Raw genomic sequence first — 13445 nt, 5'->3', positions numbered from 1 at the left:
CGCCATTTTCTATATAAAAAGGAGCCTCTGGGAAAGATTGGTGGAAGCAGAACTCTTTGTGCATTTCTACAGCAAGCAGCACCCCACGCTCCGGAAATGCCAGTTCCCAATGAGACTTTCTAAATTAATCCAGCAGCAGACCATTTTGTGGAGGAGATAATCACAATCCACTCAGAGATGCCAGTATTTAGTTATGTTGTATATTAATCCATCAGCAGGTAAGTGCAAGAAGAAAGTCCCGTCAACATAAAAAAGTTCCTAGACACCAGAAACCTTTTATTAAAAATTTGTGAGATGGGTGGAAATACAAGCTCTTCCTCCCTATTGCCACCCTCTAAAACATGGCAAACGTAAACCCGGTCCATTACTAAAACAAACTGGTTGGAGAACGCTGCAGGTGGAACCATTCGCACAGCCTCTCAGCAAAGCCAAACGCTGGATGTGCTCAGTAATCGTCCCCACGGCTCACCACTTCTTTACACGTTGGGCGAAGCAGGATGGTGTGCTCGAACTGTGCCGTGTACGAGCCTTTGATGTCGCACAGCGGAGGATATGGATCCACTATACCCAGATCGCACAGATTCTTCAAGGCCATGAGGTATTTACTCTCACCCAAACGGTCTAGCCATCGGCGGCAGAAAGCAAGTGTCCCAAAGTTCTCATTGATAACATTTAGGAGGTGTTTTGCTCGTGGCAGTCTAGAGAAACACAGCACGACAAACAACATTGATTGATCTGTTTAACAAGGGAACTGTTTACACATCATTCGTCAATAGTTAAATATGGATTGCTGGACAAAGCTGAAGCAATCAATCCAATAGCAAAATACTGCGGATGCGGGAAATCTGAAATAACAGAAAATGCTGGAAACACTCAGCAGGCCAGGCAACATCCGTGGAGAGAGAAACAGAGTCAACGTGATGAAGGGTCCCAGGCCTGAAACGTTAACTCTGTTTCTCTCTCTCCACCGATGCTGCCTGGCCTGCTGAGTATTTCCAGCATTTTCTGTTATTGAATCAATCGTTCAGTATCGCCCAGCCTCGGGACATTCACTCAGCAACAAACGAACAGTAGCCGAGCGAGAGCTTTGAACTGAACCTGAGAATGAAGAGTTTGAAATGATCGCCGTTACTCTCTCGCTCTGCTGCTGTTTGCTTGTTGCTGAGTGAGTTTCAGAGGAAGCACACCCCACCAACCAAAAAGGTTCCAGCTCTCATTGTAATATTCATTCTTTGAACAATTGGGGGTGGAGTTTTCAGTTTGGGTGCAGTCAGCAATCCGGGCACAAATTGCGCTGGTTCCCCCCCTCGAGTTTCTGCTCAAACTCATTTGCATATCACTGAGTGTAAAATCCACCATGAATCAATGCAATCGGGCTGCGCTTTAAAACTTAATTTAAAAAAATATTCCTTGATACATTTAAGAGTGGTAACTTGGCACAGTTTGATTAATACAGCTGAAAATGAGTATCACAAAAAATAAGCATTTTTAATCATCACCTGTGAGTAGAAACATAGAAAAATAGGAGGAGTCGGCCATTCGAGCCTGCTCCGCCATTCAATATGATCATGGCTGATCTTCTATCTCAATACCATATTCCCGCTCTCTCCCCATACCCCTTGATGCCTTGTGTCTAGAAATCTATCTATCTCCTTCTTAAATATATTCAGTGACTTGGCCTCCACAGTCTTCTATGGTAGAGAATTCCACAGGTTCACCACCCTCTGAGTGAAGAGATTTCTCCTCATCTCAGTCCTAAATGTCCTACCCTATATCCTGAGACTGTGACCCCCTCGTTCTAGACCCCCCCCAGCCAGGGGAAACATCCTCCCTGCATCCAGTCTGTCTAGCCCTGTCAGAATTTTATACGTTTCAATGAGATCCCCCCTCATTCTTCTGAACTCTAGTGAATACAGACCTAGTCGACACAATCTCTCCTCATACGACAGTCCTGCCATCCCAGGGATCAGTCTGGTGAACCTTCGCTGCACTCCCTCTATGGCAAGTATATCCTTTCTTAGGTAAGGAGACCAAAACTGCACACAGTACTCCAGGTGTGGTCTCACCAAGGCCCTGTACAACTGTAGTAAGACATCCTTGCTGCTGTACTCAAATCCTCTTGCAATGAAGGCCAACATACCATTTGCCTTCCTAACTGCTTGCTGCACCTGCATGTTTGATTTCAGTGGCTGGTGTACAAGGACACCCAGGTCCCTCTGTACATCAGCATTTCCCAATTTATCACCATTTAAATAATACGCTGCCTTTCTGTTTTTCCCTACCAAAGTGGATAACTTCACATTTATCCACGTTATACTGCATCTGCCATGTATTTGCCCACTCACTCAACTTGTCTAAATCGCCTTGAAGCCTCTTTGCATCCTCCTCACAACCCCACCTAGTTTCATGTCATCAGCAAACTTGGAAATATTACATTTGGTTCCCTCATCCAAATCATTGATATATATTGTGAATAGCTGGGGCCCAAGCACTGATCCCTGCGGTACCCCACTAGTCACCGCCTGCCACCCGAAAAAGTCCCATTTATTCCTACTCTCTCTTTCCTGTCTGTTAACCAATTTTCAATCCATGCCAGTATATTACCCCCAATCCCATGTGCTTTAATTTTGCACACTAACCTCTTATGTGGCACTTTATCAAAGGCCTTCTGAAAATCCAAATACACCACGTCTGCTGGTTCTCCCTTATCTATTCTACCAGTTACATCCTCAATAAACTCCAGTAGGTTTGTCAAACATGATTTCCCTTTCATAAATCCATGTTGACTTTGTCTAATCCCATTGATAGTTTCTAAGTGTCCTGTTATCACATCCTTTATAATAGACTCTAGCATTTTCCCTACTACTGATGTTAGGCTAACTGGTCTGTAGTTCCCTGTTTTCTCTCTTCCCTCCTTTTTAAAATAGTGGGGTTACATTTGCCACCCTCCAATCTGCAGGAACTGTTCCATAATCTATAGAATTTTGGAAGATGACAACCAATGCATCCACTATTTCCATGGCTAACTCTGTTAGTACTCTGGGATGCAGATTATCAGGCCCTGGGGATTTATCAGCTTTCAGTCCCATTAATTTCTCCAGCACTATTTTTACTAATTTCCTTTAATTCCTCCTTCTCACTAGACCCTTGGTTCCCTCGCATTTCTGGGAAGTTATTTGTGTCCTCTTCCGTGAAGACAGAACCAAAGTATTTGTTTAATTGCTCTGCCATTTCCTTGTTCCCCATTATAAATTCTCCCGTTTCTGACTGTAAGGGACCTACATTTGTCTTCCCTAATCTTTTTCTTTTTACATACTTGTAGAAGCTTTTAGTCTGCTTTTATGTTCCTTGCAAGATTACTCTCATACTCTATTTTTCCCCTCTTAATCAATCTCTTGGACTTTTTTTGCTGAATTCTAAACTGCTCTCAATCCTCAGGCTTGCTACTTTTTCTGGCAACTTTATATGACTCCTCTTTGGATCTAATGCTACCCTTAATTTCTTTTGTTAGCCATGGTTGGGCTGCTTTTCCTTTTGTGTTTTTGCACCAGAAAGGAATGTATAACTGTTGCAATTCATGCATTCGTTCCTTAAATGTTAGCCATTGCCTATCCACCGTCTTGCCTTTTAATGAAGCTCCCCAATCTATCATAGCCAACTCCCTCCTCACACCTTCGTAGGTAACCCAATTTTAAATAACTGAAAATGATTTTAAAAGCTATACAGAACCATGCTAGTCACATTGGTGTACAGTAGTCAGTTTTGGTAAAAAATTATATTCAAAAGCTTTTAAACCGTGCCTATTAGTGTCCTTGCGCCTAAAAAAAAGCCTAATTTTTGGAGTCTTCCTGAAGGTCTGCAAACGGGCGCAATTAGCGGAAACTCCCAATTGATCTGGGGATGTGGCCAGTTTTATGGGCGGGGCCTTCTAACACGATGTTTTATAAACTAGCGCGGAAACTCGAGTGGCGCTTAACATCATTTGTGCTTAAAACCCCACAATCCTTTGCACTGGTTTGGCCAATTTCAGGCAAATTGCGCCAAAAAACCAGTGCAACCGAGCGGAGACTCCAGGCCATTATGTTTAAAAGGGATCTTCAGTTTTTTCCTCTAATGCAATGATGGGATTAATATAGCACAAACTTGACTCCATCGACTCTTATTTATAGAACAGTTGGTTGGGTGTGTGTTACTAGGCGAGCACATTCTTTAAGAGTTTAATGTTAACAAGCAGTCTATTATAGCCAATATTGGCAGACTGTGATCACGCTTTAATAACAACAGAAAATGCTGGAAAAACTCAGCAGGCCAGGCAACATCCGTGGAGAGAAAATAGAGTCGACGTTTTGGGTCGAAACCCTTTTTCAAAACTGGAAAGGAAATGAAATCGATCGAAAGGCCGGGCTGGGAGAGAACAAAAGTGAAGAGACATTAAGAGGTATTCAAAACCAGACGAGATGGTGATAGGACTAGTGAAGACAAAAGACGGCTCTAGATTAGGTGTGAAGTGTACTGGCAGAATGAGAGACAGCTGCCATGTAAAAAAAAAAGGGGGTTGGGGGGGGGGGGAAAAGAGAGAAAACCCAAAACAAAGGGGTGGGGAAAAAAATTTAAGTAAAAATGTAATAGAGGCCGAGGTTATGATCTGAAATTGTTGAACTCTATATTGAGTCCGGAAGGCTGTAAAGTGCCTAATTGGAAGATGAGGTGCTGTTCCTCGAGCTTACATTGAGCTTCCGTGGAACAATGCAAGAGGCCAAGGACGGTGAGGTCCGAGTGGGAATGGAGCAGTGAATTAAAATGACAGGAGACCGGAAGCTCGGGGTCACCCTTACGGACTGAACGGAGGTGTTCCGCAAAGCGGTCACCCAATCTGCGTTTGGTCTCCCCAATGTAGAGGAGACCGCATCGTGAGCAGCGAATACAGTATACTAGATTGCGAGAAGTACAAGTAAATCGCTGTTTCACCTGGAAGGGGTGTTTTGGGGCTCTGGACAGTGGGAAGGGGATCACGCTTTTCCTGACTTAGGTTTTATCCAGTGCAAAGTACAGAAACAATGAAATGGTTCCACTTGCTAAACTGCAGAAATACCTGGCAGAGACAGATACTACCCTGAACCCAAAGCCTGCTTACAGCTCCATACAATGTAGAGGGGTTTTAATTTTTGAATTAATACAATCATAGTGAAAATGCACGTTAGATTTCTACTGACCATCTGCTCCAAAATATTTACAGACTTACCTTATTGGTACATGGCCAATATCAAAGTTCTTCATATAGTGGGAACAGTCCATGTCATCGTGAACAACTCCTTTCCCTGTGCTGCCAAAAGTCTCTATTGCATACACCTCTCCTTCCTAAATGAGGAGAAATAGAGAGAGAGACAATGGTCCAATCTTTAAATCTTGACTTCCCCCAAACACTGATTGAAGAACCTTCAATGCACAAGATGTTAGACAAAAAGACTACAAGACTTGACCCAAATGATTGACTGACATGTTTCCCCAGGATGTATGAATCATAACCATTGGTCAGTCATCATTCCTAATTGCAATTTATAGGAAACTGTTCTAAAATCTACAACAGTTGATAAAAGACCTTTTGGCCTATCAAATGCCAACTCCCCCCCAAGCTAGCATCCAACTGCATTTCAATGCTCCCACCCCAGCTTTCTAACACCCCTCCTTGCTGATTACTGAACACTATCACTGAATGGAGAAGTTCTTATCTGCTCTAAGTGTACTTTTCACTAACTCATGTTTCCCTCCTCTGGTTGCCTTGTGACTTTATGGTGCAAAGTTTACTTCATCTACATCCTACATTACAACAGTGACTACACTTCAAAAAGTACTTCATTGGCTGTAAAGCGCTTTGGGACGTCCTGAGGTTGTGAAAGGCGCTATAGAAATGCAAGTCTTTGTTTCTTTTTAGCCTTCTATTAGGTTCCCCCTCAATCTTCTCTCTCTGAAATCTCAGTGTATCTCCTTTATACTTGGGGCATTCTTCTTGTTCTTCTCCGCTGCATGAGTTAACTCAACAGAGACCAGAACATGAACCTTCTGTTCTATGCGACGTGCTACGCAGCCAGTTCTGACGAAAGGTCATTGACCTGAAACGTTAACTCGGTTTCTCTTTCCACAGATCCTGCTTGAGCTGATGAGCAATGTTCCCTATAAGCTGTGGCGCTGCACGGCTGTCTGGAGCTCCCGCATAGGCTGCTTGCTGGCTTCACAATAGGAAAACCGCGCATGCACGGGAATTTGAAAAGGTTTGCGCACCCGAAAAAAAATTAAAGGGAACATTGCTGCCAAAATTGCTCACTATTCCAGAATCATTCTGGAATGCAAAGATATACCCCGGCTATTCTCCACTGCTAACCGTCTTCTTAAACCCCTCTCCCCTGCCTCCTCCACCCTCACCTCCGACAACAAGTGTGAGGAGCTCATGGACTTCTTTATCTCTAAGATTGAGACCATCCGTTCAGCTGCCTCTGCCACTTCCCTTCCTTCCCCTAGCCCACTGGGCCAAACTTCCTCGAAGGTTCCCCCCTGCCCTAGCCCTGAACTCACATCTTTCTCCAGTTCCTCACCGATCTCCCCTCATGGCCTCTCCGAGCTCATCTTGTCCATGAGACCGACTTCCTGCTCCCTCGACCCTATTCCCACCAAACTGCTGACCATCCAACTTCCTTTTCTGGCTCCCATGTTAGTGACATTGTTAACGGTTCTCTATCCTCAGGTACTGTCTGCTCTCCCTCAAATCTGCCGTCATCATCCCATCAAAAGAACAACCCTTGACCCCTCCGTCTTTGCAAACTACCGCCCCATCTCCAACCTGCCTTTCCTCTCCAAAGTCCTTGAACGTGTTGTCGCCTCCCAAATCCGTGCCCATCTTTCCTGCAAGTCCATGTTTGAATCCCTCCAATCAGGTTTCCGCCCTGCCACAGTACCGAAACAGCTCTCAAAGTCACAAATAACATCCTTTGTGACTGTGACAAAGGTAAACTATCCCTCCTCGTCCTTCTTGACTTGTTTGCAGCCTTTGACATGGTTGACCACTCCATCCTTCTCCAACGCCTCTCCACCGTCGTCCAGCTCGCCCGGTTCCATTCTTATCTATCTAATCGTAGCCAGAGAATCGCCTGCAACGGCTTCTCTTCCCGCTCCCACATCGTTACCTCTGGTGTTCCCCAAAGATCTATCCTTGGCCCCCTCCTATTTCTCATCTACATATTGCCCCTTGGCGACATCATCCGAAAGCACAGCTTCAGTTTCCACATGTACGCTGACGACACCCAGCTCTACCTCACTACCACTTCTCTCAACCCCTCCACTGTCTCTAAATTGTCAGACCGCTTGTCCGACATCCAGTATTGGAAGAACAGAAATTTTCTCCAATTAAATATTGGGAAGATCGAAGCTATTGTTTTCGGTCCCTGCCACAAACTCCGTTCCCTAGCCACTGACTCCATCCCTCTCTCTAACATCTGTCTGAGGCTGAATCACACTGTTCGCAACCTGTGTCATATCTGACCCTGAAATGAGCTTCCCCTGTGCTCGTTGACCTACATTGGCTCCCAGTTAAGCAACGCCTCGATTTCAAAACTCTCATCCTTGTTTTGAAATCCCTCCACGGCCTCGCCCCCATCTCTGTAATCTCCTCCAGCCCCACAGCACCCCCCCCTCAAGATATCTGCGCTCCTCTAATTCTGCCCTCTTGAGCATCCCTGATTATAAATCGCTCAACCATTGGTGGCCGTGCCTTCTGTTGCCTAGGCCCTAAGCTCTGGAATTCCCTGCCTAAACCTCACCACCTCGCTACCCCTCTCTCCTCCTTTAAGACATTCCTTAAAACCTACCTCTTTGACCAAGCGTTTGGTCACCTGCCCTAATTGCTCCTTACGCGGCTCGGTGTCAAATTTTTTGTCTTCTAATACTGCCGTGCAGCACCTTGGGACGTTTTACTATGTTAAAGGCGCTATATAAATACAAGTTGTTGTTGTTGTCAGTGTTTCCAGTATTTTCTCTTTCAGGTTTCCAGCATCCACAGTATTTTGCTTCTGTACTACACAACTCAATGCTTTCCTCGACTACTAGTGGAGGAGATGGGAAGAATACAAGAGCTGTAATCTACAGAATCCTTCATCCTGCTGTGAGGAACCACAACTTACTTGGTTTAATTTCAACTCGGGGCACGAGTGTGTAATCCAACTAGTATTTGGGAACCTCGAGAAAGGAAGGGAGGGAAAGAGAGAAGACCCTGCATTTATATAGCATGTCTCACACCCACAGGATGTCCCAAAGCACCTCACTGCCAATGAATTACTTTTGAAGTGTAGTCACTGTCGCAATGTAATCCGGTCATGAAGCAGGGATAACTGGATCCTCAATAATCCAGTCTTTTGCACACAATTTCTCAAATGCATATTTCTACAACGGGGTTTTGAAGGTCTACAAATGATATTTCCTCCCAAGCTTCATGATGTATATTATGACAGAAACCCCCCCCTCCACCAATAGGCTTAACACCAGCCTCATCTGCACGAGACGGTGGCTATAACATTTCCACCATGCTGCCAGCTGTTTTGGTTCCTTATCGGGCGGTCTCAGATTCTTCCTCCAGAACAGGCATTCAAATTCCCTCGTTACTTCAGTCATCAATCTCCCTCGGGAAATAGTGCCAGGAAATACTTTAAGAGAAAGGGGCCACCCATAATATTTTCAGGAAGACCACCACTGGTTCAAGAGCAGGCAGTGAGAATGTGCCCACCCTCAGAGGGTGGCACTGCCAGATCGGAACCCATTCAGTGCAAGAGGGGCACTGGTCAAACAAAACTGTGGGACGAGTCCAAAATACTAGGGGATGTTTCAAAATCTCCAGGAGAGAACTTCAGGGCCGTGCCTCAGTGGTGAGGCACCCTTTAATCCAAGCTGTCATTCCCAGCCAAACAGACACTGAATATATTTGTGTGTGGAAAGAAGTCAGTGCTGCACCTGTACCGGCCACTGATACTTCAATGTGCTGCTTTTTGTTAGGTAAGGGTATCAGGGGGTTACAGATCAAAGGCAGGTAAATGGAGCGGAGGTGCAGATCAGCCATGATCCGATTGAATGTCGGAACAGGCTCGAGGGGTTGAATGGCCTCCTCTGTTCCTATGAGATACCTTTTAGGAAATACAAAAAAAGGGAGAAAAAAGTTAACTACTTTCTTCACCTAACAAGAGAGTCTGAAGGCGACTAGAAAAAGAACTGATCACATACAGAAGTACACTTCATATGACACAGGAAGCAAAGACACAGGAGCGAGATTCTCCCTCCACCCCATGATATTCAGAAAGAGGTGTTGTTCACTATATCCCATTACTGACCTGGGCTTATGTGGAATGTTGAGAAATTGAATTAAAGATCAGAACTTAATGTCCTTTACCTCCATTCTGGTTGCTTCTCCACCTTTGACAATTGGCACAGTTTTCCCTGCGTGTATCCTGTACTGCCCAATGGAATGTCCATTTAGGTTGCGGATTGGTTTTACTGTTAAGAAGATATAAATCAGTCAAACTTTACACAAGGCGCAGATGAGCATACACTTTATAGAAGACACACACTTGAAATACATCTAGAAAGTCTCCACTACGGCAACGCGCTAGACCTCTGAATGCAATACGAGTGGTCAAATCCAGAGCGCAAATGATACCCTTAATCCAGGAGCTGACTAAGGGCTCGGCTGGTTAAGGCAGTGCGTTTCTAAACTATACCGACTAGGAACGTCCCAGGTTTGTCCCCGGGTGCGTGCGCCTGAGATGGGGCGACGACAGGGGTGCTACAACGGGCCTCAGTGACCCTGGTTATAGGAGGTGGGGAAAGGAGGAAAAAATGCTCCAACGCAACTCTAAACAGTCAGTATGTTCAGCTGATACCTTGGTAGGTTTTGCCATCAATTTCAACTTCATAGGACTCCATGACTTCCTGAATGGATTCGCCAATGTCACAAAGGCGAACATCAATCCCCGCATTCTAAAAATAAAAAATACATCCAGATCTGAGTGGCAGATGAAAGCATCGGATTTCTGTCAAATGCAACCCTCGAGTCACCGAACAGCCTGTGTCACTTTAGAAACCTTTCAAAAGGCTCGGCTACAGGAACGTGGCATAATCCAGCTCTCTCTTCCCCCCAGCCCCCCATTGATGGCGCCTCCCCACACCCTCTCGCGCGAGTTTTATGTAGTGAATAGTTTGAGATGCCAAATTGACGTGCTTGCTCTGCACAGTGTTTCATGCTTCTAGTCCTTGCTCGACCATGCCCTATTTTCCAAAACAGAGTTGACTGTTAAATATTAAACCTCACCAAATATCTTTTTGCAAGTCATTTGGTAAATAGTAGCAACGCTGTTGGAAATGATGCTGTGCAAATATTGGGGGAACTGCTTTGGGAATGTGGGAGGAGCTGGCCAATCTCGCAGGAGGAGGTGTTTTTGTTGTACAACACTTCTAGTTGTGCTGGGCCGCTGACCGATCACAGGGGCCAGGCCAGCAAGCAGCTGATACAGTCCTGCAACTTAGGAGCTCTTTTGAAACAGAAAATACAAATCAAATTTAAATAAAACAAGGGGGGGGGGGGGGGGGGGGGGAGGAAAAACCATACATTTTTGAATAACTTCAGCCAAATTTCATGGATCCAGCTCATTTAAACTGTGCAATACATCGTTTACATCCCTCAATTTTCACAAGTGCAGCAACTGTTGAGTCGGTGAATGTGGCAGTTAAGGTTCCACAAACAGCAATGAGACGAATGATGAGTCGAGTGTTGGTTCAGGAAGGAATGTTAGTCAGGATGCCAGGAATCCCTCTTCCTCTTCAAACAGTACCATGGGACAAAACCTCTAGAACAGAGGGACATGGCCTCAAATTAACGTCTCACCCAAAGGCTGGCACCTCAAAGTGCTGCACTCCCTCACTAATGTCGGCCTAGGTTACACGCTGGAGTAGGATTTAAACCCACCGCCTTCTAATGAACTTAGATGGGCTGAATGGCCGCCTTCCTATCTTGTGAGACTCAACTGGCAATCTTATCAACTGAGCCAAGTTGACACTCCTGACGTGTGAAAGATGATACTTAATCTGGACTGCATCAATTTCATGTAAAAAGTACATTATTTCCCTACTTTTGGAATATTCTATGCAGGTACCCATGTGACTTAGTGAAGCCTTGGTCAGGTTAATAAGCCACCGAATTACGACCAACAGATAATGTGTTAAAGATATTTCTAGCTTAATGACAAACACAAAATACTGGAAACACGCAGCAGGTCAGTCAGCTGCTGTGGAGAGAACGGAGGAGTTAATGTTTCAGGTCGTCCAGTTCGGACAAAAGGGTTCGTGCCCAAAACATTAACTCACATGTTCTCTCCCTGACCTGCCGAGCGTATTCTGTTTTAGATTCAGATTCCAGCACCTGCAGATTTTTCTTTTATTATAAACTTGTGGTTTATATTTCTAGCTTACCTTGATACCAGTATTAGTAGCATCTCTAACAGCTTCTATAAGCTTGTCATATTTGGGGTTAAATGCGACTGTGAAAGCACAGTCAATAATATGACCTGTGGAGGAGAAAGGTCAAATTAAGCATCTGCTGAAATAGAATCCCAAAAGACTTGAAACATTTCAGAAGGTCCAGCCTAAAATAAAACCTGGCCAACCATTGATGTGGGTTCCAAAATCAATTTTGCAGACGTCGTCGTACTGCAGCACGGTTGGGTCTCCTGCATTGGGTGTGTAGTGGGCCGCACAGTTGTTCAGGGAGCAGCCGGTCGGAAAGGCCAGGCCGGCGCTCAACCCGTTCTCTTTGATCAACTTCCGGGAGCAATCTTCCAGCTTTTCACTGCAAGATGAAAGTTTGTCGTTATTCTTTCCTTCTGGCATGTAAAGGGGTCACACGGCACCCTTCCACCATATATTGGTCGGAAAGGTCATTAGGTCAAGATACACAAAGCATTTCACCAGTTCTGAGGAAGGGTAAAGCATTAGCTCATCTTATCTCTCTTCACAGCCGGATGAACCAGCGGTGTGTCTAGCATGTTCTGCTTTTACTTCAGATGTCTGGCATTTGACATTTTTTAATTTGAAAAATGTAACTATGAAATTAGACGGAACATGAAGTATACATGAGACCTGGATTAAAAGCAATGATTGTATGAAGGTCTTTGCGCTCCCTGCCAGTTATGAGCGACCAAGAAAGTCAGCTGTAGGCGTCGGCATCCAGTTCCCAGTAGGCAGCCAGTCACTGGCATTAACATCCTTCATTTAAATACATTTCCTCCTTAAAGAAGCCCCAACTGCATAGATTACTTAAAGAAAAATAATCTAAGTCAGAAAGACTAGCCACAGTTATATAGCTGTTCTACGATGATCTAGACCAGGGAGCGTCAATACAATGTAGCATTCAGCTTTTGGCGTTCGTGGCCTGCCCCTCAGCATGTCAGTCATGACCTGGCAGCGGATCATGCACTCTCCCTTCTTGCTGCTAATGGGAAAACAGAGGGACTGTATGTACGTAGGTGTCTCCAACAAGGCCAGCATTTATTGCCAATCCCAAGTTGCCCTACAAGGTGATGGTGGGCCAACTGAGTGGCTTGCTAGGCCACTTCAGACGGCAGTTATGAGTCAACCGGGTTGGTGTGGCGTCACATATAGGTCAGACCAGGCTCGGACGGCAGGTTTCCTTCCCTAAAGGACATTAGCGAACCAACTGGGTTTTTATGACAATCCCACAGCTTCATGCTCACTTTTACCAGTACCATTTTAAAAAAGTGGAATTAAAATTCTCAAACTGCAATGGTGGGATTTGAACTCGCTAACGCAACATAACCACTATCAGCTGCTTAACATTAATAGTTTGTAAAGCAGGGACACTTTACTTACCAGATCTCAATCATGGTCATCCCTGGCTTGAGCCAGCTCTTGACGTACTTGCGCACTTGCCCTGTGCGTTTCAGCTGCTTGTCTAAAAATCGTTCCAGGTCTCCTCACTTGGCTTGATTTAATACCTTCTTCTCCTCACTGGTCATGCGCCAAGCAGAGGTACGTTCTGAATGCCCGGGGGGGGGGGGGAATAGAATAAAGATGATTGATCTCACCAGAACTAGCCCAACTATAAGCAAGGCCCGAGAGATACTAAACTTGCAATAACCCCTCGTTATAAATCAAGCTGCCTCTTTACTCATGTGTACACCTCTTTGGAACCGAAACGTAACTTTATGCATAGTGTGCCTCCTTCACTACTGGGTTATACGAGGTGTGCAATGGATTGTCCACTGCATATCCTCATCTCTCCAATAGGCAGAAAATATAACACTATTTTTCAGGCTGAATTATGAGAAAGGACTACACATAACAAATTCAACCGGCAGATTAAAATGGCCATTTCAGTACTTAACTTTCAACACTAC

The 13445-nt window shown here is 44.9% G+C and overlaps 1 protein-coding gene across 1 annotated transcript in view; it reads right to left on the bottom strand.

Moving 5' to 3' along the window:
• Positions 1-241: 241 nt before the first annotated feature.
• The window catches only part of metap2a (methionyl aminopeptidase 2a), a 40100-nt gene continuing 26896 nt past the window's right edge, over positions 242-13445 (bottom strand). Inside the window, 10 exon segments of the mRNA XM_086009877.1 lie at positions 242-698; positions 5243-5358; positions 9428-9531; positions 9918-10014; positions 11503-11597; positions 11697-11878; positions 12919-12977; positions 12979-13005; positions 13007-13027; positions 13029-13083. Coding sequence (XP_085866003.1) covers positions 446-698; positions 5243-5358; positions 9428-9531; positions 9918-10014; positions 11503-11597; positions 11697-11878; positions 12919-12977; positions 12979-13005; positions 13007-13027; positions 13029-13083 — 1009 coding nt within the window. The 3' untranslated portion in view covers positions 242-445.

Source organism: Somniosus microcephalus, chromosome 17 (assembly GCF_052327205.1).
Source record: "Somniosus microcephalus isolate GS21.2 chromosome 17, FLI_Smic_1.0, whole genome shotgun sequence".
Lineage (NCBI taxonomy): Eukaryota > Metazoa > Chordata > Chondrichthyes > Squaliformes > Somniosidae > Somniosus > Somniosus microcephalus.
This window is presented reverse-complemented; position numbering and strand designations above follow the sequence as displayed.